The sequence below is a fragment of the Penicillium malachiteum genome (assembly GCF_028827825.1).
Source record: "Penicillium malachiteum strain IBT 17515 chromosome Unknown utg000003l:1.0-4950554.0:1.0-4952489.0, whole genome shotgun sequence".
NCBI classification, from domain to species: Eukaryota; Fungi; Ascomycota; class Eurotiomycetes; order Eurotiales; family Aspergillaceae; genus Penicillium; species Penicillium malachiteum.
This window is the reverse complement of record NW_026643096.1, coordinates 2,123,463-2,145,952: the sequence shown is the minus strand read 5'-3', so window position 1 is coordinate 2,145,952 and position 22,490 is coordinate 2,123,463. Positions and strand designations below refer to the sequence as shown.

Genomic DNA, 22,490 nt, shown 5'->3' with positions numbered 1-22,490 from the left:
CGTGTCAAGTCGTAATATCCAGCGCCTTCATGAACTTTTGAAGAACATCACTTTTATATTTGCATGGAATGCGTTTTTCGGAGCTGAGGTAAGTCTGGATTGAAAACTGAGAAATGGAGGAGTCGGATGCGTATCGTAAAGGATTTCAAGTGCTCGGGATTCGAGCAAGTGTTGTGTGAGACTCTATGAAAAGAGAAAGAATCGAACTCAATGAAAAGAGGTTGACGATTTTGTGAGAGAGAAGGGCACGTATCAAAAGTAGAGTAAGACATATGCGAGACAAGATAGCATTTTGCACTAATTGTCATTGTTCCGTAAGAACTTCATCAATCGTATTTGATGTCAAGGATCCGGCATTCGACATGGATTGAATTTTATCTCGAGGCTCCGGAGGCTGTTCTTCCTTCATACAGGCATTCTCCAGGATATTGGTCCATTTGCCACTGCTTCCAGCATGGCTATGCTTCAGATGTTGGCGGAAATGATCAGCGCGGAAGAATTTCTTTGCATTGTTGCATTCGCCAAATTTATGCACTGTGGTCAAATGCTCGAATCTGGCATCCCAGTCTGGCCGAGGGAAATTCGCGAATTCCTCCCCACAATAACCGCATGTGTCGTGCGACGGGCCAGCATTTGTTTGATAAGATGGGGATACCGAGCCGTGGAATGCTGCTTGGAATCCTTGAAGAGCGGCACAAGACCAGGAATGACGTCGAAGGTGGAGCGAATTTTGATGCCGTTCAGCCTCGTTCTTATTCTTGAAGCGATTGTTGCAGTATTGGCAGGAATACTGCTTTTCCATCTCATGCGATCTGGGAGTTAAATTAGCATGAATTCACTTTTTTCATACTTCGTCGATATCGTGCTTACCGTAAATCGTCTGGATTGTCGAATTTCTTGGGCTTCTTAGGACAACAATCGCAGATGAAGAGTCCCCCAATCTTAGAGCTGGCAGATTTGGGAACATTTAGCACACTCGGAACCGGAACTTTGCCTGTAGCATCTGTAGCGGGTGGCTCAAGCGAATTCGAGCCCTTTATAACCCTCGGGATGGGCTGAACAAGCGCAACCGGGGAGCTAGGGTTCAATATCGATTTTTCATGGAACGTATCGAGATCTGAACTAGGCGAAAGTCCCCCCAGGTGATGGGCGGTCGTATGGTGAAAGACTGGTCATGCTGCTACCTCCGATGGACAGCGCAGAGGAATAAGAGCCCGAAGTTCTGATGCTCAAGGATGATGCCGCAGATAAAGTTCGCTGACTCGGAGCGTAACTGCTATTCACCGTCAAGTTATTTGTAAACGGCTGTCCACTAGTCCTGCGCTGTGACAAATCACCGTTAATTGTAGCCACATGCAAAGTATGACGATCATCGCTAATCGGCTCTCGCGGAGGCGAAGAAGCTCTCCGCTTCATTCCCTGTCTTGAGTGTTCAGGATAAGGCGGAGTTGGTTCACGGAGAATGAATTGTCGAGGAGGTATGGGTTCATCCAAATATGGTCGAGGAAGCATTGGTTCATCCGATCCAAATTCCCCTCGAGATCTGAAAAGACACCTTGGTCGTAACTTCCGCGGTTTGATCGGCTTGGTAGACTGATGCTATCTTCGCGAGACTGAGTTTTTCCATGATGCCGTCTTCTCCCCATATCTCGCATATAGTCAAAATCCAGTGTATTGCTTTCCACGCTCGGGCTACGGCCTGGACTGCGCCCTTCAATGTATTCTCTCCAACCAACATTAGATCTTGGCGATACTCCTCCTGATTGGGGGCTGTAGCTCCATTTCACATCAAGCGTAGAACCTTCTGAAGGGCCTGGTGAGGGTAAATTGCTAGGTGATCGAGATGGAACTGTAAGTGCTGAAAGCGAACCACGGTGATCAGATCCATGACTGATAGAACCTCGAGGTGATAATGAGTTTCCAATTTTGGACAGTAAATGTTGATCATACGCATTTGACGAATCCTTCACACTTCTTAGAGAAAAATCCCGTTCTCCTTTCAGACTGTATCTAGTCGTCAGTATATGTGAATTGTGCCGAAAATAATCAGAATAAATAAGTAGTGAAATCTGCCTGCGCAGAGTTACTCACATTGGGCCGGACGGAGAAGTGACAGACATGGAATTGGGAAATCCATCATCTGCCGGAGGCGGTGGTTCAATCTTAATCTGTGCTTCCGGACTACGAGACAATTGAAATCCACTTTGCCTTCCCTCTAATTCATCCACCACCATGGGATCACTTCGTGGAGCGGTATCGGGTCGTCGATGTCCTCCAAACAAGCTTGAATTCGGATTTATCGGCGGAAGAGAAGTGGTGGATCTGTCGGCGTTTCCATGATGCCAGCCTGCGTCGTAACCATTTTCCAAATCCCGGATCCTCGGTGGCGGAGGTAGTGGAGGGGGCACAGTATGCATGGCAGGCCGAGATAGTATAGGTAACGGGCCGTGTGATGAAAATGGTAAGTCGGGCATTGTGTGTGGGAATCGTTCAGATGGATAAGAATAATCGCGCTCTCTAAAATCATAAAAATCCGGCGCAGTATGTCTCGGGTCCATTCTGTAACGTATGCGATAGAATTCGGCGCAGTGGCATATAGATCTCGGTAGGGTTTTGGTGTCGGAGACGAGTAGAAAAAACAACCCCAGAAAAGTGAAAATCCAAATGAAACCTTTTCTCAGTTCTCTTGCACAAATGAAACAATAATAGCTCCAAGGTTATCGGGAGAATGAAGGTCGAAATGAAGATCCGGTGTCGCAGCGATAGCCCAATCCAGTTGAGCGCAAACCGTCGGTCGTGAAACCAGCTCGGATTCCTAAGTGGACCGTTGAACCAGCCTCACCCCACCACGAGAAAGTCCAGCTTCCAAAAAATTGGGGGTCAGCAAGCGCAAGGCGAATATCCGAAGGTGGCGACGGGGATGTTAGCAGTCGCGGAAGAATGGCATGCGGCTGGCTGTGATACTAGTTGAAGGTCAGACTAGTGGAACCGGGAAAGCGCGCGCAGCTGGATTATTGCGCAAGGAATAGGGCTGAAAGGGGGGGGATAAATAATCATGTAATAAGAATTATAATAATAATGAAAAAAGAAAAATCCAAAAACAAAAGAGAGTTACCTTCGAGACCCTTCAGCGCGATTCGCCTCATGGGATATATGAAACGTTTGCCGCAGTAGTGACACGCACAGCCCTGTGGAAAAAGCCGTCTATTTCCCATAGAAACCAATCAATGGCAAGTTGCGGGACTGGTACCACACATACTTTGAATCTCAGTTCTTTTTGGCTTTTAATAATTTAAAAAAGAAGAGGGTATGATTGTAAAGGGAATAAGAAAAAGCAAGAAGCCCAAGGGAAAGGGTGGAGAAAAAGCAAGACGAAAGTTCATGCGATTAGATGCCAAAAAGGAAAAGACTGTGGCGAGTATAGTAGGGCCTTTTTTTTCTTGCTGCTTAATTTCTGGGCAAACCCCGCCACTAGCTGAACAACTGGAACCGTAAAATGGATCGAAATTTGAAAAAGGCTGAGAAAGAAAAAAATAAAATAAGAAAAAAAAAAATCTCATAGACTAAAAGTGTAGCCAAGGTGGGAAGGTCGGGCAGTTAGAAGGAAAAGTCGGGGCGATGGCGGTGCAAAGTAGTAGATGATTGGATCCCACACGATGAAGAGGGGGAAGAAAAGAAGTTAAGATCAAATGAGAGGCAATGGTGATCTCATTTCCTAGAAAGTAAAGGAAGAGGGGGAAATGGAAATGGGAATTAATAAAATAAAATAAAAAAAACCAACTTAACAAGCCGCAAAGAGGCAAAAAAGAGAAATCATACGTCCTTTTTGGGTCGAATTTTAACCTGCAAGTTACGGGGATTCTGACGTGGTTAAAAAGAATCTGGTACTGGTATATGTACTTACAGTGTAAGCCACTTACCAAATGGTTTTAACCTTGTAAGATACCGAGGGAAAGTGGGGTTTTTGAGTAGGATCATCAGATCTCGATTACTGATTACTGTAACCCGCGTGGGCTTGAGTTACTAGTTACTAAGTACCTAGGTAGTAGGGTGTGATGGCCACGTTGAATGCATTAATACATCTAAGCCCTAAACGCCAATTTAATCTCAGCCCTGACCTCGGAAAGCCTGAAGCCTTAATGGGCGTAATTTTAATTTTGAGGCTTCTGGAATCAGGGCCAATGACTTTAATTGAGATCCGTGGTTCACGCTCTTCTAAAACCCTTGGAACTAGGACCTTCCAGAATCACTTTAACCTAGGTTAGTGACAGGGGCTATTGTTCTAGACAGTAAAGTTGTTCTTCATCTTGTGGAAATCATATTCTGTTAAAGCATTCCTCCCTTCTTACAGTGACCCGTGGACTCGGATTAAAGGGGGTGTAGAATACATAGACTTAAACCCGGGCGTTAATGGAAGAAAATTCTAAAATCAAAATCAAAATTCAAGAAAATTAAAATATACAATAAACATAAAGGAATTCCATGTGGATGTATTCCGTCCATTTACGGTCATGTTGACGCCAGGGTGGGGAGGATATGGAGAGGATGCCTTGGAATCTCTCGTATACACTGGACGCCTCGCGATGATCTGATACCATGGAGATCACCTGGGTAGTGTCCTACCTATACATTTGAGACATCGACCGAGTGGGTTTCAATGTATGCAGTGTGGATATTTACCACGTAGTAAATAATGAGAGCCGTTAAACTATACTCCAAGGCTATGAAGAAAAATGCACGCTCCTTGAAGAACCATGGTTCAGTGTGACAACCCATGCTGACGTTTTGCTTAGGCATGTACAAGACCAGGCGGAAGGCACTGGCCAATAATATAATGGAGACTTCTCCATGAGCGAAGAAATGATTGGTAGATTCATTGAACAGATGTTGACCGGCGGTGATAATATGCACCGAGTCTTGGAGGAGCCTTGGCAATAGGCTTATATCTGCCGGGATTGTTATTGAAAAAAACGAATTCTTTTGGTCAATATCGTCGTACCAATGTCCTTAATCGGTTCAAGAAAAATAAAAGATTGAAAAAAAGGGTGCGCGGGAGGACTACTATGTAAAAAACAGGGTCAAGACACAGGACCTTTTTTTCCCTGGTCAAAAATCCACAGCACGGTGCTTCGGAGGATTCGGATTCCGCGGCAATAATGTTCCTATTCTCCTGGATGACTGGCTAACAGTCTTCAGGGCAGAGAGAACATTCTTTTTTGGCCTCCACATGAAAAGGGACAACTGTGAGTCGTTGTTGTAGATCCACTGATTTCCTAGCGTGACCCACTTGGGGCCCAGTCATGCATGCACTGCCACACTGGCGGTCCGCTGTCATTTGGGATCGAGAGCAAGGGTGGGATTTTTCTCGCATCTGAGCACACACAATATCATATTATGTGATTATCCTGGTCTAAAAGTAAGACATGTCCACTGGGTTGGACAAGGAAGAAAGGAGCGGAGCATGAGTGACGGCAACATAACCACTCCTCGAGATCGTTGACGTTGACAAGTAGTGCTGATTCACCATTTTGTGCTCCACACCAGCTTCAAAATGTTCAAGATTTGGGTACTCTTCAAGATCTTGGATTCTTTTTTACCATTTTGTTTTATTTTAATTTTTAACATATTAGAATTTATATAAATTTTTCATTTTTGCTTTTCCTCTTTCCAAGGTTCTTCAAAGTTCTATTACGCCAAAAAAGGTGAGAGGTGCGAATGACAGCCTGGAGGACAAATAGCCTCGGGTCTAGTCTACCATTCTTGGAATCAATTCCTAGTTTCAATATACTTGAATCCCAAATAAAATACCACTGAGAACTTTGAAGTTACCAAATTCGAGACCCAGTTTACCTCGGTCAATGAGACAGTAAGCTTTCCGGTGTGTTTGTAGGTAATGAACTAGTGCATCAAATAGACTGCAATATCAGGTCGTCTGACCTAGTCTCAAGACGTTGAATCAGGCGACCTTGGCTTCAAGTCGCATTTTGCAAATCGGGTTTATTGTCTACTTGATTATTCGCCTCATTCAATGTTACTCCATACTCCGCACAGTTGATGCGGTCAATGGTAGCGACATAGAACCAAATCTTGGCTTACTAGTGCTCTACTACAGTACGGCTTAAGAGGTGTGGCTGCGGCTGCCGGGGCCGTTCCATCTCCAGTTGACACTAGTCTCGAGAGTTTCCACAATGATGCTCGATCGTCGCAGTCAAGTCCTAGTTGGGTTTACGAGAAAGCCAAGCTACTCTGCCATGTGTGGTTCTGCACTTCGGTTTAGGCAGTGATAATCGGTGGTTCAGCACACGTGAAACGGGAAAATAACCATGCTCTTGTTGGTCGGGTTTCCCAGGTCTGCGCTTTCTGTAGGGCGTCAGTCTAAGCCCTAGAGGGCTGCAGGTCAGTGGCAAATGCGCGTGTGTGCCGCCAGGGCGCCTCTTTTTCTCCTTGAGGTAAAGGGATGCGACATCCGCGTCAGCCTTGTTCTTTAGTAAGAACTAGCGTACTCCATACAAGTGCTATTGTAGTAGGCATTGTTGTTCCTGCGCCCGTACTTACCCGCGGCAAGTCGTAATTTCAACCAATGAACCCACCCCTTGCAGCGCGCAGAACGAATCGGCTCTTCGAATATCGGTGTGCAAGTTTGAGGGTTGTCAGGGATAACCCACGACCCACCCACGCGGTGGGATCCACTCAGCTGGTCCTTGCCCCAGTTGCTATTATTCGCAGACGGGCATTTTTTTTTCTTTTGCCCACTTTTCTTGATAACCTTTGATTCCAGTGGAAAGGGGGCTGTATTACGACGCTGGTATAGACGGTGGCGGCGAGTTATCCAAGGCTGGCTGGGGCTAAAAGTCAAGCTGGGTGTTCCTGGTTGGATGGGACTGGTTATTGGTGCGCTATCTAGTATGGATGGGGCCCAATAGTATCCCTTAGCCGAAAACCTTTTCCCCCCATCAGATGTGCTCGCGAGATTATCTGGGTTCGGCAAGTCCTATGATATCTTTTGGAATGCGGAGTGAGTTATAGGTGGATAAACCAGCCCATTGGGTCAACCCCAATCTTGCTCTATTGGAGGATCATAGAATCATCAGCTGGGATTGGTTGATTCGTAGGGGTCGTGCACGTCTCATATTAAAATGGCCCCGCTTTAGTGGTAATGAGGAAGCAGGAAGAGTACCGAGCAAGTGGGTGCCGGAGTACAGAGTGGTCTTGACACCTTGTGATGCAAGAGTGCGAGTATCTGATCATCCTCAATATTAGTTGGTAGCCTTGGACCTAAGGCAACAATATCATGGCAGCATTAACTTCCTATTTGGGACTAGTGTCGTTATCATATGGCTAGGCAGAATGTATATGCCTCGACCGCCTTTATGACCGCCTACTGCAAACATATGAAGTTTGTCATGGATATCACCTGTTGCGGGTATGCCCTTGCCCTATTTACCATTTTGGGTCAACAAGTGAGGGCAGACACGGCCCTTTTGATATCGCCGTGAAGTGAAGGCAGAGTCTTCTGGATTGCCAAAACATATCATCAACGTAAATAGCGGGAAACACCGCACGTTGACAGCTATGGCGATGAATCAGATCCCAGGTCATAACATTTATGTCGGAGGGTCAGTACACCCTTGCCTTTATGATTTGACTAGATTCCTCCCACCGAGTGGGCCTCCACACGGCGCGCCTCAATATAGCAACACCTTACTAACAAACCTACTGGGTATAGCATATTGGCTCTGAAGAACAAAGCGGCCCTCGAAAGAGCAAATATCACTCATATTGTTTCTGTGATCCGTCTCCGCTCAGATGAGTATCTATCTTCTTATCAGCACCACAAGATAGATGTTGATGATATCGACGATGAAAACCTATTGTGTCATATGCCCGCCGCGGTGAATTTCATTCAATCCGGCTTGGATAGCGGTGGAAGCGTTCTTGTTCATTGGTAAGTAACTTGGTTTTGTTCTTTCTTTTGTTACATTACTCCTCTTGGTACCCGTGTATCCTTTTGCTTTTGCAAGACTATGTCTCTGTTCTTCCGCAAAACACTGAAACAAGCCGTGTCTACCTCGTATTGGAGAATCAAATGACTAACTTGATATCCCAGTGCGATGGGAAAATCCCGATCTGCAACTATCTGCATTGCCTATTTGATGCACCAGCAACGTAATGACCGTTCAATTACGCCGAGCGTAGCATTGGAAACTATCCGTGAAGGCCGACCCTTCTGTGAGCCGAACCCGGGTTTCATGGATCAGTTAGATTTGTATTACGACATGGAATGCCCCGATGACCTGGAAAGCCAGCCGGTTTACCAACGATGGCTGTATCGTCGCGAGGTCGAGGAAAGTGTGGCTTGTGGTCGTGCCCCGGAAATGGGGTCGGTGCGCTTCGAAGACGAAGACGAGCAGCTCCCGTCCCAGCAGCAACCCGAGAAAACTCCTGAGCGTGAGGTGGAGATCAAGTGCCGCAAATGCCGGTTCGTGAACCTTCCCCAAATTACGGGCTGATTAGCCCCTCATAACAACGAGTCAAAAGCTAATGTGCTATGATATCACACAGACGAGGAATAGCTTCCAGCAAGTACATCATTTCACATGAGGAGGAAAAGCGCCAGAACGTCAGGGTGAACTCCAACGCAGAGTGCGCGCATATCTTCTTGCACCCCATGAAATGGATGCGCTCAAGCCTGTACCCATCCGCATCTGATGCTAACCCGAACGCTCAATTTACCGGAGATGCACCCTTGTCTGGACGCCTGGCCTGCCCCAATCCCACTTGTGGGGCCAACATCGGAAAATTCGCATGGCAAGGCATGCAGTGCAGCTGTAAGAGCTGGGTGGTGCCCGCGATTGGCTTGGCGAAAGCTCGTGTTGATATCAAGGAACGAGTACTGGGCAACCCTTCCCCAGCCGCGTTAGGCATTCGACTCCCACCAGGAATGCAACCTGCTGGACCCAGTAACTCGGGCGCGGGACGTGGAAACCTCTGAAGTGATGTGTTAACGATGTAAATTACGAATCATGAAACTGTGAACTAGTCAATTTCCTTGGTTCGTTATGTTGTAGTTTCTAGTTCTCGGACGCTATTTTTTCCTGGGGGCTGCATAAGCGCCGATCAGCATACCCCACAAGGAAATCTTTTGGTTTTTATTGATCCCTGTTTCAAGTCACTTGAAGCAATCACTTCTATATAGGCCACGGAGAATTCAGCACTGATTTGACTATCTTTGGAGATGGCCACTTGCGTCATATGAAGGCTATGTTTCATGTATACATTTTCTCTCCCACATTCAGCCAGCCATAGCGGTCTAGCCCCGGCACTTGAGGCGACCACTCAGGAACTCCGAGAACTTGATTCTCCGTCACATCTCCGCCTGCGATCTCAGGGTCAAGGACAAGGTTCCTCTTTCAGCCCTGTTCGCGGCTCAAGAGTTAAATCTTCCAGCGAGCCTCCCGCTTGGAGTACGAATCGTTGTCTCATTGGCAATTAAAATGAACCCATCTCACGCTAGGCAACACACTAGCGGCTCTGCCTTCTCTTCAACAGCGAACCAAAGCTTACGATCTTGATTTCCAACAAAATGGTCAAAACGGAACCGCATCAATCTTGAAAGGGCTGGCTGGACTCCCTCGGCGATCCATTTAGCACTCGTCACACTGCACACCGCACACTCGACAGATCTCTTGATACACGAAGATCAACTGCGAGAAGGAAATAAACTCCGTATAGCCACCACCCACTCCGTACAGCCTATAGCCTTGTACAGGTTTGCCGTGGCAAGGTGATACAGGTTCGGCGATGTGTGACGGCTGAGCCTGAACACTAGCCAATAACGCCTCATTCCAGACACCCATTAAGGGCCTGGCCAAGCGAGCTTAGGGCTGCATTATGCATTATGCATAATGTGCACCCAAAAAGCTCGTGGTTGACGCCTTCCAAGGTTCTCACGGTCATCTTTCTTGATACTAGTGACTTTGACTACGAAGTATAGAATAATAGATTGGACTATTGATATCCGCACCCCGGCACTACCACCAAGGTCACCAATACTACTACATACGTATCCATAGTTACCCACCAACATGACTCGGGCTCCAGAGCACAGAAGAGCAACCTTGGAAGACCTGAATAATATCGGGGCGTGACGCTTGTTCGTCAGCCGGTAGCTCCACTTTCTTCTTACGGTGTGCCCCCTGCTTTTCTCTTCTCCTTCCCCAGGTGGTTTATTCCTTTTCTCCAGGGTTAATCTATCGCCCCACATCCTCAGAAGACGCGCGCGATGCCAATCCTACACTGTGCCGTTTCTTCCTTAAAAGGGATCAGCAACTCCAGACGCCAATGACGCTGGGCTCGAGTAGGGATGGTGATTAATTCCCCCTTCAGGGTGGAAAGCTTTCCAAGGTTGGTGAAGCAAAAGGAGGCTGTGCAAAGCGGGTCTCCTTCCTGGGTCTCCCGATTGGATCCACCACCTGCGACGTCTGTATTGGTAATACATGTTTGTTACTGTTATTACATACACCAGGTACAAAATCTCGCCCTTGGATGGTCTTTTACTCTACAATGCAAGTATAACGAGGAATATTGAAGAGAAAGAAAAGATCCAAAAGGATTCAATTAATACTTTGAAATATACAAAAACCTACAACTTTCAATATATGAATCTTTCCACTCAATTCACTCAATAAATCTCCTCAAAAAGAACTTCTTCAAAATACCTTAGTTGCCTTGGAATGTTGCCTGGGGCCAACAAGCTACAACATACCCGCTCACCAGGGCTATCTTATTGGCAGTGTTCATTTAGCCCAGTGGGGGTGGGGCTGTGCACATTTGCCTTGCAGGAGAGCTCTCAGCTTTTACGGAGAACGGAGTAGTGGAGTCGCATTCTGAAAGAAAAGAAAAAGAACTTCTCAAAATGCGCTGATATCATAGTTGCTCCCCTTTACCAAAAAAGATTGGATAAAGTTCCGCACTTATGGACCCCTTTTTTCCCACTAAGGTATCGTTGATCGCCTTGCATGTTCCAATATCTGACAATTTCAAGCTTAGGCGCATCTAGTCCCGCAGCCTTGTGGATTTCCGGTGGCATGTTTGGGGGTCCTGCATCTGATGATTTAAGAAATGGCTGCGTCACTCGACCAGGTTCAAGTTAGGCTGACCTGGGGGTCCTGTGCCACAATATTGAACTGGAGATCATAGGACCATTAGCATGCATGTCATTCATTTGGGTCAGGGGAGGCTTACGGGTTTGCTTCAATCATAGTTTATTCGCTTCCAATAGCTTGATACATCTGAAGTATATGCTGCCAAGATGTGACCATTACGTGTCCTGCTACGGAGTACTCGGTTAATCTGTGCTTGGATGAGTCGTAGTATTCATAATACTACTCGGCAGTTATCGTGCTACGTGCACATGTTCATTGAATTAGGTCGGATATCAAGTCGGACCTCGGAGTCAACCGGTACTATAGTGTAAGGTTGATTTTTTGAAATCGGTGAACATCCTTCAACCTGGACCCCAAATCTATCATGATATACTAGACTAGACTAGTATTACTACTAGTAGCTCTAGTAGTCCGAAGAGTGGGTTTGCTGTTAGGCATCTACCATCGCTTCCAAGTCTCTTTCTTTGAGCACTGATCACGCCAGTGTCATTAGTACTGGGCAGACATGATCATTGACTCCATATTACTACCAATATTGAGGAATTCGTCCGAGACTAGCGCACCTAAACTTGAATATGTACAAAATTGATCTATATTTGGGCGTCTAGGCGGATGTGCACCGTGCTGGTTCCAGGACCAAGGTTGAGCCAGCATGATATGCAAACTTGAAGTATGCGTTGTACTCAATAACTCACCCGAGCAGATACCAACCACAACCTGTGCATTTACACCAATCATATACTTCAGGATCTTGTACTAGACCACCACATGCATGACTTCAAGACCAGATCTACTAGTGAACGCTTTCAAATACACGCAGTCGCACTAAAAGCCAACCTTGGGACTATCAGCCCGAATAGAAGCAACCTTCATGACTCTAGCTTCATGAACGCAAGCCACAGTTGCCCAAATGCATGATACAGTAACCCAAGATAGAGCTTGAAGTGCGGTTGTATCCGACATGACAGCCCAACAAGGCGTCCTGCTCTGACCTCCTCAAGCGCAAATGAACAACGGCTTAAACCCTGACACTCTTGCAACAAAGAAAAACGCGGTAGATCTACGGTACGAAGCGAAAGCCAATAATGACCAGACCGCCCACTAGGGCTGATGGGGGCGGGTTTCTAGAAGAGGGGGTGCTCCTGGATTTAACCCCCAAAGGGATTTCCCTAGTGCTTATTCTTCCCTTCACCCCACCTGTACCCATGCAGAACCTGCCGACGGCACGGAGTTCGCGGTGTTTAGTATCCGGCCAGCCCCGATAGCCTTATTGTCCCTTTTACAGTTCAAAGCAGATGTCTTGCGTCGTGCGATGTTGCCTAAGGCAGTTAGGCATTCCGATTTCCGCGCTGTGGGAGGCCTTGCAGTTGAAATACTTGCAGGAAATTACACATGTAGCGCCGCTCGAATAGGAAAGGGGTTTGGTAAATCTTTTCGGCAGGACCGTCAGAGAAGGAAAGAAGGTCATCCTGCAGGATTTGGAACCATGGAGGACTTGGACTGTGCACGTTTTTAATATGCGTATTGAAGACCGCGTGCTCTAGTTCGTGATATTCTATGGGCGGCCTGGCATCGCGGCACCTGCGCAAGCTTCAAGAGGGAATGTTCCCGGCTGGGTCAATGTTTGAGAATCCGAGTATAATTATGAAGTCCTGAGCGGATAAGATTTATGATTCACGTATAATCCAAGCCTTGCCGTGAGGGGTTGCTCGTGCGGCTGTATCCGCCTTAATCTGTGATCGGATCCCTTGATTTAAATGTCTCGTGGTGCAGCGGTATGCCTTGTTGTAGAAAGGATGCAGTCTTTAAACCAGCCAGTTAGTGTATCTCGGATGTCTTCTTGGCAAATAAGCACTCGTCATGAGCATTTGGCTATGTCGTATACCCAATAAAGAGGGTTTAGAGACGGGAAACCTATATCTGGATATCCATTCCAAGGCTAAATCTCGCGAGTCGGAACTGATGGAAACAGAGAAGGATTCTTCATTCTTTCCTGATTTCTCTTGGCCATCTCAATGCTCCGAAGTCGGTCAATGCGCATTTGATAGAAATTTCTGCAGTTGATGAGCAATCAAGCATCGGGAGAGGGTTGAAGAACATACTTGTGCAACTCAAAGATTCGCGGCGAGTTGTCAGGCTTTGTGTCCGAGTCCGAACTGGCATTTTTAATTGAGTCAATCTAGGGAGTGATTAGCAAGAGGGACCGTTAATTTGATATTTCCAGCTGCTCACCTTGTCATCTCTCTCTTTCTCGTCCTTCGTCTTGGAGTCTGATGCACTCTTATCCTTGTCTTTGGAATCGTCCTTATCTTTGTCTTTCTCGTCCTTGGCCTTCTCTTTCTTTCGTCGCTGCTTTTCTTCATACTCTTGCTTCACCTTTTCAATCTCCTTCGCCAAAGCCTCCTCTTTTTGACGTTTTGCCTCGCCCTCTTTGTCCACTATGGGTGTGCAAAAGTGACGATCTTGCAAATGGGCGGGGCACACGTAGAAAAAGTCCTGGACTTCGAGTCAGTATCGAAGTGTATAGGGAGCTCATATCTCACAAGCAGCCAAGTATACGTAGCCGATAGCCAAATCAGTGCATATTTCAGGTGTACTTACTTTGTTATCGGGTGTAATAAGTACGCTTGTTGATGGCTTATAGCAGATAAGACATGATTTGGCGGACGTATCTGCGACGCGACGCAAGTGATATATGTTAGTTAAAGACATGACCTGGGCAGCCGAAGAGGTATTTCAAGTTCAAGTCAGAGCGTTTGTTGTGGCAAGTGAGGAGATTAATAAAACATGGGGGTTGAACTTGCGTGTACGGTCAACATGAAGTTGCAAGTTGTCGATGCCGTCATGTGACCAAAATGAAGCTCTAAGTGTATATGGAGATTTATTGGGATCCAACGATCACGATTGATATTGTTGAATCTTGATATTTCTAGTTTATACGAGGAAAATGTTATCATCTTCAAAATTTGCCAAAAAAATCCACGTTCATTAACAGGAGGAAAATAGGAAGAAAGGAAAACAAAACGCCCGACCATGCATTTGTCCACTGAGAACCAACTCCCATAAGGATACAACAACAAAACATAAAGTCAGCGACCGGGCTATGCTGACGGCCGCTTTTAATACACATAAAACATTCGAACTTTTGAAGCTCAAATGATGTCCATCGTAGATCATGACTATTCCTCCGCATCAACTCCAGCAGCCTCCTTGGCTAGCCTCAGGTCCTTACTTGAAAGTCCAATGGCTCGCAGGTATGGCTTGAAAGCGGATAACAGGTCTGTTAAGCCGCTCTTCAGTGTATCCAAGACAAGCTCGATCTCTGGGACGCGACGGGCCTCTGCCTGAGCGGCAGGATTACTCGAAGGAGGGAAATTGACATCAGTCCAGTGGGCATCCAATCCACCTTGATGAACAAATCCCTCTAGGGAGACAATCGTATCTGTGAGTAGACGAACAGCAGATGGAACATCAGCTTGAACCTTGCCGTACTGGTCTTCCGCCAGACTGGCAACCAGGAGACGAGTCAGAGAATCGACCGCATCGACGATTGCAGTCAAAGAAGAGTCAGGAGAACCGAGTACAATGTTGGTTGCGCGCCGAGCATAGGATTGACGAAGAGGCTGGCCGATGGGTGACCGAAGGAACTGTGCTAGAACTGGGTGAACATTTTCAGGTTTATATGTGGCCGGGGGCCCTGCAGCAAGTAGCTTGAGCTCCTCAGATGAAGCAATGAGTTTTTGTTTACGCTCAGGGCTAAGCACAGCGGATGAGGCTTGGTCAAAAACTTGACGGGCGCGCGCTCGTGCTTGAGGTGTCCAGTCTGCCGATTGGCCATACGATTTGGCGGCGGCCCCAAACGCCTCTCCGAATTTGTCTTGACGTGAGCTTGCCCTGGGGGAGGCAGCAAATACATTTTCACTCTTTGGAGCGTCTGTGATTCTCGGCAGAGTCTGAAGAGTCGGCTGGAAAGCTGGAGCTGGGGTTGACTGTTTAGGAACAGGGGCAGGGGCCTTGCTCGCATCAATGCGCGCAGTGATGTCCTTGATAACTTCTAACAGGCATTCCGAGATCTGCGACCAAGTTGTGCCGTTATCGCGGTCGATCTCGTTGAATATAGCCTTACGGCGCTCGGGAAGCCGTTGGCTGATGAGGCCGAGCTCCCATAGAGCGAATGCTTTCACAATGGGTTTCTTTGCCTTGAGGCCGTTAAGAAGACTACCATTGGGATCCTTAGCTTCCATGGTAAGTGGTTGCCCACGCTTCAGGGGCTCCTTTCCAATGAAAACAGAGAAAAAGAGGTTAGTTGATTGCCAGCACAGAACAAGCATAGAGCCCGAGAATAGAGACCGAACAATCAAAAACAGAAATCCAGGAGGGAGGAACGAGTCGGGTTCTGAGGCAGAGCGAGGAAAGTTCCAGAAGAGCTTTGCGAAGTACAACGACCAGCTCCATGCGCTTTGGCGAAGGAACAATTGATACACCACAGGAGTGACGCCTGCAACGATGGCACTTCTCGTAAGACCGGTGATAATCATCTGTGGCAAGATACTCTGGATATGTTTCGATGTCGGGGGAACGGGGTGTGTTCGCTGATCGTCTGCATTTTGCGCGCGCTTGACAACCGGAATAGGTACACTGTCGTAGTCGTAGTACAGATGGAACACCGATTGAACGCATGCTAGGATTAAGTGGTAGGTATGAATGTAAATGGGTCGTTCGTTCAGGTGCGGACGTTCATGTGGTCTGAATTCGGTCAGCTCTTGCCTTAGAAACATTTGCGATATGCTAAACTCAACATACCTGCCGCGCTTCACCATTTCCAAGTGAGCCCCGGTTGTAGAGGACCATACGTAAATCTCAGTAAACCACCAAGCCGAGAAAAGATACCAGGCAAAGGTTTGCGCCACTTGAAGAGGGAAGAGATATCGCAATGTGCTGAGAGAAGATGGGGTGGTTCTTGACCCGAGGTGCATTTGACCGACACGAAGGACGAAGACGCAAAGAGAAGTGACGAAGAGAAGGACGGTGCGAACACCACAAGAGCCGATAGGAAACCATGACCAGAAGACTGTACCGATTGAAGATGTCAGATACAATAACTTGAAGTGGAATTGAAAACCAAGCGTGAGGTCTCGCGCAGGCAAACCGCTTACATGATGTTTTGCTGCCAATGGCAATTGCTATGCCATAGCAAACCAGTAAAGCCAATGCAGATGCATGAACAAACCGCCGGTGCAGCGCTGATGTCAAAATGCGCCGATACGGCCGAGGTTGGGCGACGGCCATGATGTGCTAGCTAACGTGGGATGGTACTCGTGAGAGAAAAAGGGACAGCACTCAGAGCATGATCCAGATGACCATCCCAGAGGTTGGAAAGTAGATTGTGAGGTGAATAGACCAGTAATAAACCTGGTGGTTGAGAAGGACAAAAGAGCACCTAGATACTGAAAGCGATGGGATCAAAGGCAGCCCAGGTCATCGAATATTTTGAGGTATCAAAACAAGCCGCAGCTATTTCACGTGATCTACACCCATACGCCAGTCAAATCCGCCCATCAAGGATTATATAATCCGAATATAGCCCAACTTCAGATTATAGAGCTAACCATTTATGGACTAGTGTATGAAGGTACGTCATGTGAGAGTGACCTGCATTTCTGATGCAGCAGGCAGAAGGCCCAGTTACATCTTCCCTTATCGTGCTTTATTCTGTCCCTAGCTATTGTTTTCCCCCCAACAACAATATCTTCGAGGATGTCATTCGATCGCTTGAATTCACTGGAGGCTCAGCCTACCACTATGCGCCGGGATGATGACCCGCAATACCGCGACGATCCAGGCTTCGACCATCTGGCCGAGTTGCTCTCAGACCAAATCTTCTCATTAACTTCAAACACCACTCGTTTGTCAAGCCAGATTGCTCTACTAGGCACAAAGCGAGATACAGAGCGAGTACGCGAACGGGTCCACAACCTGCTGGAGGAGACTCGGGCGGGGTTTAAGGATGCAGGAGAAGGGTTAAAGAAGATCCAGACATGGGAAGACGTTAATGTATGTCTCGCATTTGATAGATGACTACTCTTTTCCAACTGCTGACATTCCAAATTGTAGCCCTCCCAGAAATGGACCCAGCAAAAGCTCTCATCCGAATTCAAAGCCAACCTGGATGAATTCCAGACCGTTCAGCGCCGGGCGCTAGAAAGACAACGCGCATCGGCTGTGGCCGCTCGTTCCGCCATTGAGGATAGCGAACATCCAACTGGCGATGCCAGTGATGTTCAGCTTCAAGAGCAGCAACTACTCGAGCAGCCACGATTAGCTAACCAGGGCGAGGTTGACTTTCAGGAGACTTTGATCATTGAGCGCGAGACAGAGATCCGCAATATTGAACAAAGCGTCGGCGAATTAAACGAATTGTTCCGAGACGTTGCACATATTGTTAGTGAACAAGGTGGACAGCTCGACATCATCAGCGAAAACGTCCAAAATGTCACTCAAGACACTCGAGGCGCAAATACTGAACTGCGCAGTGCCAGTCGATACCAGAAGAATGCGCGCAACAAGGCGTGCTGTCTGTTTGTCATCCTTGCTATTATCCTAGCCATCATTGTCCTCGCAATCGTGCTGGGATAGACGATTTCTTTTGCTTTCTTTTTTCTACTGCTATGCCTTCATCTAGATGTTCCTCTTCCGCCTCTCAGTTATGTCTATGTCTGCGCACGATATCCCCCCATGCATGAAACAGCCGCGACTCTTCTGCGGACTTTTCCCTCATCAAGATCTCAATTATTAGCCTGATTAATGGCGTTTATGGAATGGAGAAGATCAACCTTCTTGGCCTTGAATCCTCTAATGCGATATCGTACATAGTGTGGTTATACATGAATTATACATCTCGTGCCTTGAGCCCAATCCATCTCCGTGCTCAGCTTTAGTTTTGCAACGCTTAAGGAAATAAACAGGATCACAGACCAGTGAAGCGGTTGAATCTCATCCGCCAGCCTTCGTAAGTGTTCAGTTTGGGTCGGACATCCAAGAAGAAGCTGAGCTTATCAGGTCCCGCGTTTCCTGTCAAACCCGGCTGGCTTGGACCTGATGGCTTTCCTTGGTAGAAGTCAATAACGTACTCGATCTGCTCTCCATCACATCGCTCAACAACCCAGTCATGTCGGTCAAACGGTCGTTGGTAGCCCAGCCATCCGTTTATGCGTGCACGAGGACTCAGGAATTGAGGGTCAACTCCAAGCCCACGGAAGGAATATAACTTCGGTCCGCCACACTTCTTGCTTCCGGGATCTGTCGATGGGCCTTTTCGCTCCCAGTCCAAAATTTGTTGCCAGGCACGCTCATTGACAGCGTTGTGAATAGGGATGATCGAGGCGACTGAGGTCGCAAGTTCTGACGCAGAAGAAGTAGAATCGGGTGTGTTGCCTTTGCGCATCAACGCTTCAAAAAATTGTTTCTCAGAGGGATAAATCCAGTTTCCAGTGGCCTCATCACGACCAGTCTCAGACTCGGCATTAGATGGGCAACCGTGAGATGCGGCAGATCCGGAAGAGGCGTATGCTGACGGGTTCTTTTTATTGGCTTCGGGGCAGGCTTCTCCTACAGCTACTTCTCCCGCACGAGGTATACTGCTGACTTCTCGGTCTGTTGATAGGGGTCGTTGCAGCTTGGCTGGTGTCTCTGGACTTGATCCGGGTGTTGCAGGATGAGGTGAATTTCCATGTTGTTGGAGCCAGACCTCTCGAGTCTTATGGTCTACCGGACAGGTAGCGGCAGGTGGTTCTGATGGTGCGGTGGGAGCACTTGCGCCAGCCCCCATTTTGACAGATTTTGGAAAGCCGGAATATCAGGACTGGGGATGATTGGAAATGCGGAATCAATGATCGGCGCGCAGTACAGAATCATCGCGGTACAAAATAGTCTCGGGACAAGCAATAAATTTACCCTCACCGCCCACCCAATATTAAACTGCCCCAAAGGCAAACACTCCCCTTTACCTTCTAGATTGTATAGAGCTTGATTCTATTTGTTTCAATTCTTTTTCATTCAAATTCACACCAAATTCACACTCACGCTGAAATGGCTGCTCCATCTACCCAGTCCGTCTACCGGGCTACTACAACTGCCCCCGTCAACATTGCTGTCATCAAGTACGTGATATACACTGCCGCTCAGTTATAAATTATCATAAAGGCTAATGCTTTGGACTCAATCAGGTACTGGGGCAAGCGTGATACTACTCTTAACCTGCCAACTAATTCTTCTCTCTCTGTGACCCTCTCACAACGTTCCCTCCGCACTCTGACCACCGCCTCTTGCTCTCCGTCTTACCCCGCCGAGGATACTCTCAACCTGAACGGCAGCCCACAGGAGATTCAATCCTCCAAGCGTACTCTTGCTTGTCTGTCTAGCCTTCGTGCTCTCCGCAAATCCCTGGAAGATGCCGATTCTTCTCTTCCTCCGCTCTCCACTTTCCCTCTTCGAATTGTCTCCGAGAACAACTTCCCCACTGCCGCTGGCTTGGCTAGCTCCGCTGCGGGCTTTGCTGCCCTCGTTCGTGCCGTTGCCGATCTATACCAGCTGCCCCAGACTCCTCGTGAGCTGAGCCGTATTGCTCGTCAAGGCTCAGGCTCTGCCTGCCGATCTCTGATGGGCGGCTATGTCGCATGGCGCTCAGGTGAGCTTGTTGACGGAAGTGACAGTCTGGCTGAGGAGGTTGCTCCTGCCTCCCACTGGCCCGAGATGCGGGCCTTGGTCCTTGTCGTTAGTGCCGAGAAGAAGGATGTTCCCAGCACAGAAGGTATGCAGACCACTGTTGCTACCTCCGAGCTCTTTGCTCAGCGAGTGTCTTCCGTTGTTCCTGAGCGCATGACTGCCATTGAAGACGCTATTCGGGACCGTGACTTCCCCAAGTTCGCCGAGATTACTATGCGTGACTCCAACACTTTCCATGCCACATGTCTCGACTCCTGGCCTCCTATCTTTTACATGAACGATGTTTCGCGCGCTGCTGTCCGCCTGGTGCATGACATCAACCACGCTGTTGGCCGCACTGTTGCTGCTTACACTTATGACGCTGGTCCTAACTCCGTTATCTACTACGAGGAGAAAGACTCTGAGTTGGTTGCTGGCACCGTCAAGAGTATCTTGGGTGCTGACGTTGAAGGCTTCAGCGGTTCTTTCTATGAGCCTATTGCCAACCTCACCGCTCCCGGTGTTGCTCTTGATAAGATTGACCCCCGTGTCCTGGATGTCCTGAAGACCGGTATTAGCCGTGTCATTCTGACTGGTGTTGGAGAGGGTCCTATCTCTGTCGACGAGCACCTCGTGTCTGAGACCGGCGAGCTTGTCAACCAGTAAGAAGACCAAAATGATATTTATGCTCCAGCGATCTTGATAAACCCGACTTGGACGATACCCCCATTTCCTCCTGGAAGGAAGCCTTACTCCAGTCATTACAAAGGTTGATGCAGATGCCCTTCATGTGACCTTTTTTTTTCTTGGGATTTTTCGAATATTTTAGAACATAATTATAGCATCAATATACTTGACATTTGGAGAAAACAAATACCTGCTCAACATCGTTTGAACTGTCTGCCCGTTTGAACATTAAATAACCGAGCCCTTATTCCTAGCAATCGTGACAATCATCGCATCGTTGAAAGCCATACCCCAATGAATGGCACTGATCGATGAATTGAGTCTGCTCGGTGCCAGCTTGTACACAGCATCCTTCAAATCCACAAGCCGTTGTTTCGTATTGAGCCCCAATTGAATCACACGCATCCCGAGAAGTCCGTACACCTCCTCGACAGCGACATTTCACGGCTTGGATAGTTGGTATCGCACTCCCCAGTAGTAAAAGGGCCAGAATAGATGATATTGGCAAATGCATCTCTAAGTCGTTCAGTCTAACGGGTTGAGAAATCAGTATACGGAACCCTGGCTTACCGATACGGTAGCGGAGGACAAGTTCAAAATGTTGGGTTCAGATTCTTGCAACCTTGGAAAAGTATATGCACATGTGGAGAGCTACTACGTAGATCAATATGTCTTTTATAGATAATGAATAGGAGTACAATGGAAGTATTTGAAATATTCATGCTATTCTGTACTGCATACGTGTAGTAATTCCGGCATTTGAGGTAGCATCTTTGTCTTCGGTATGTTCGTCGTGTCACCTCCAGGGCCATTCAAAAGCTTAGATATGGGTATTATGTTACCTAGGTAACTACGATGGCCTATTCTGGTTATCACTGAAATGTTCCTTTCCAAAGTCAAGGTCAAGGTCAAGGCCGGGCTGATCTACAGCTACATCTGCCAGGTGGACGGTCTTATAGATGATGTAGAAAAGAAAGTGATATTGAGGCTATCCATATAGGACTTGAGAGACGGTGTCTAGAGACCCGAAGTACATAGATGCACCTAGACAGAAGGCGGTAGAGAAAAATTTGTCAAGTCATGAGCCGCGACCCTGGCTCAAATACTATTATACCCCACAAGTTGCGGTGGTCTCTCCATGTGCAGCAGCCGTCCACTCCGAAACAATCTATTTGTTAGTTCCGGAAGCCCAGAGAACCTCAGAAACCTTGTAAAGGACGACGTTTCCATCGTTCTGAACAGTGAGGAAGGTGTTGCTGTTGCCCTGGCCACCGGTGTTGGTGGCCCAGATAGGAGTACCTTCGGTGGTGCTGCGAATTGTATCTTGTCAGCTATGTATTCCTCTCATGATACAATAGAAGTGAAAGCTCAGGGTGACGTTGGAGTAAATAGATCACTTACTACATGCAGAAGTTTCCATCATCCTGGTCGATGATTCCCTTGACGTCGGGGCGCTGCTCAGCAGTGTTCTGCCAGACACACTCGCCGTCGCGGTAAATGGCGATCTTGCCATCGCTTTGCATACGTAGCTCGGTGTTGCCGTCAGTGCTGTAAAGGCTGGTCTGGGGCTTAAGCCACTCGCCGGGTCCGATGGTGCTGTGCTGGGACATGTTGGAAGATGGTAGAATACTGGAAGTATTGAAGATGAAAGTGGTAGGCAGACTGAGTCTTGAATCAGATGAGTTGTTGAGGTCTGGAGAAAAGAAGATAAACGGAGGGAGTTTGGGCTCCTTTTATAATTGAGAGAACCCTGCAAGATCTTGCTCGGTTCTTTGAGACAGGGCTAGTCGTCGTCCTCAGCCTGGCAGTCATCACCGTCCTTTCGTCTGTGGCTGGCGCCATCTCAATCTTACAAGCTGAATCTCAAGAGATGACAAGAATTGCCGAGCTTTCAGCTCTAATTTTCAGATATTGCATCCTTACTGAGACCGGTTT

General features: G+C 47.6%; 9 protein-coding genes across 9 annotated transcripts; 3 read left to right on the top strand and 6 right to left on the bottom strand.

The window, feature by feature from the left end:
* Positions 1-304: 304 nt before the first annotated feature.
* N7483_007131 (uncharacterized protein) lies at positions 305-1,373 on the bottom strand (the record flags this gene model as incomplete). The annotated part of the gene is made up of 4 exons (XM_057090568.1): positions 305-812; positions 871-1,122; positions 1,185-1,276; positions 1,338-1,373. 4 exons carry the CDS (start codon positions 1,371-1,373, stop codon positions 305-307), a joined length of 888 nt encoding a protein of 295 aa, XP_056945309.1.
* Positions 1,374-2,087: 714 nt separating this feature from the next.
* Positions 2,088-2,474, bottom strand: N7483_007130 (uncharacterized protein; the record flags this gene model as incomplete). Its single annotated transcript, XM_057090567.1, has 1 exon — positions 2,088-2,474. One exon carries the CDS (start codon positions 2,472-2,474, stop codon positions 2,088-2,090), a length of 387 nt encoding a protein of 128 aa, XP_056945308.1.
* Positions 2,475-7,572: 5,098 nt separating this feature from the next.
* dspC (dual specificity phosphatase YVH1) lies at positions 7,573-8,992 on the top strand (the record flags this gene model as incomplete). The annotated part of the gene is made up of 4 exons (XM_057090566.1): positions 7,573-7,616; positions 7,727-7,945; positions 8,108-8,479; positions 8,563-8,992. 4 exons carry the CDS (start codon positions 7,573-7,575, stop codon positions 8,990-8,992), a joined length of 1,065 nt encoding a protein of 354 aa, XP_056945307.1.
* Positions 8,993-13,104: 4,112 nt separating this feature from the next.
* Positions 13,105-13,880, bottom strand: N7483_007128 (AAA-ATPase Vps4-associated 1 family protein; the record flags this gene model as incomplete). The annotated part of the gene is made up of 4 exons (XM_057090565.1): positions 13,105-13,219; positions 13,268-13,344; positions 13,398-13,661; positions 13,767-13,880. Coding segments are annotated over 4 exons (570 nt in total), but the record flags the coding sequence as incomplete, so codon positions are not given.
* A 464-nt stretch (positions 13,881-14,344) lies between these two features.
* N7483_007127 (nucleoporin NDC1) lies at positions 14,345-16,454 on the bottom strand (the record flags this gene model as incomplete). The annotated part of the gene is made up of 3 exons (XM_057090564.1): positions 14,345-15,911; positions 15,969-16,236; positions 16,322-16,454. 3 exons carry the CDS (start codon positions 16,452-16,454, stop codon positions 14,345-14,347), a joined length of 1,968 nt encoding a protein of 655 aa, XP_056945305.1.
* A 468-nt stretch (positions 16,455-16,922) lies between these two features.
* N7483_007126 (SNAP receptor PEP12) lies at positions 16,923-17,801 on the top strand (the record flags this gene model as incomplete). Its single annotated transcript, XM_057090563.1, has 2 exons — positions 16,923-17,219; positions 17,280-17,801. The coding sequence occupies 2 exons, from the start codon at positions 16,923-16,925 to the stop codon at positions 17,799-17,801; spliced, it is 819 nt and encodes a 272-aa protein (XP_056945304.1).
* A 331-nt stretch (positions 17,802-18,132) lies between these two features.
* On the bottom strand, positions 18,133-18,993 carry N7483_007125 (cytochrome c1 heme lyase CYT2; the record flags this gene model as incomplete). The annotated part of the gene is made up of 1 exon (XM_057090562.1): positions 18,133-18,993. One exon carries the CDS (start codon positions 18,991-18,993, stop codon positions 18,133-18,135), a length of 861 nt encoding a protein of 286 aa, XP_056945303.1.
* Positions 18,994-19,253: 260 nt separating this feature from the next.
* mvd1 (diphosphomevalonate decarboxylase MVD1) lies at positions 19,254-20,534 on the top strand (the record flags this gene model as incomplete). The annotated part of the gene is made up of 2 exons (XM_057090561.1): positions 19,254-19,324; positions 19,391-20,534. 2 exons carry the CDS (start codon positions 19,254-19,256, stop codon positions 20,532-20,534), a joined length of 1,215 nt encoding a protein of 404 aa, XP_056945302.1.
* A 1,189-nt stretch (positions 20,535-21,723) lies between these two features.
* Positions 21,724-22,165, bottom strand: N7483_007123 (uncharacterized protein; the record flags this gene model as incomplete). The annotated part of the gene is made up of 2 exons (XM_057090560.1): positions 21,724-21,865; positions 21,957-22,165. The coding sequence occupies 2 exons, from the start codon at positions 22,163-22,165 to the stop codon at positions 21,724-21,726; spliced, it is 351 nt and encodes a 116-aa protein (XP_056945301.1).
* Between the last annotated feature and the right edge of the window lie 325 nt (positions 22,166-22,490).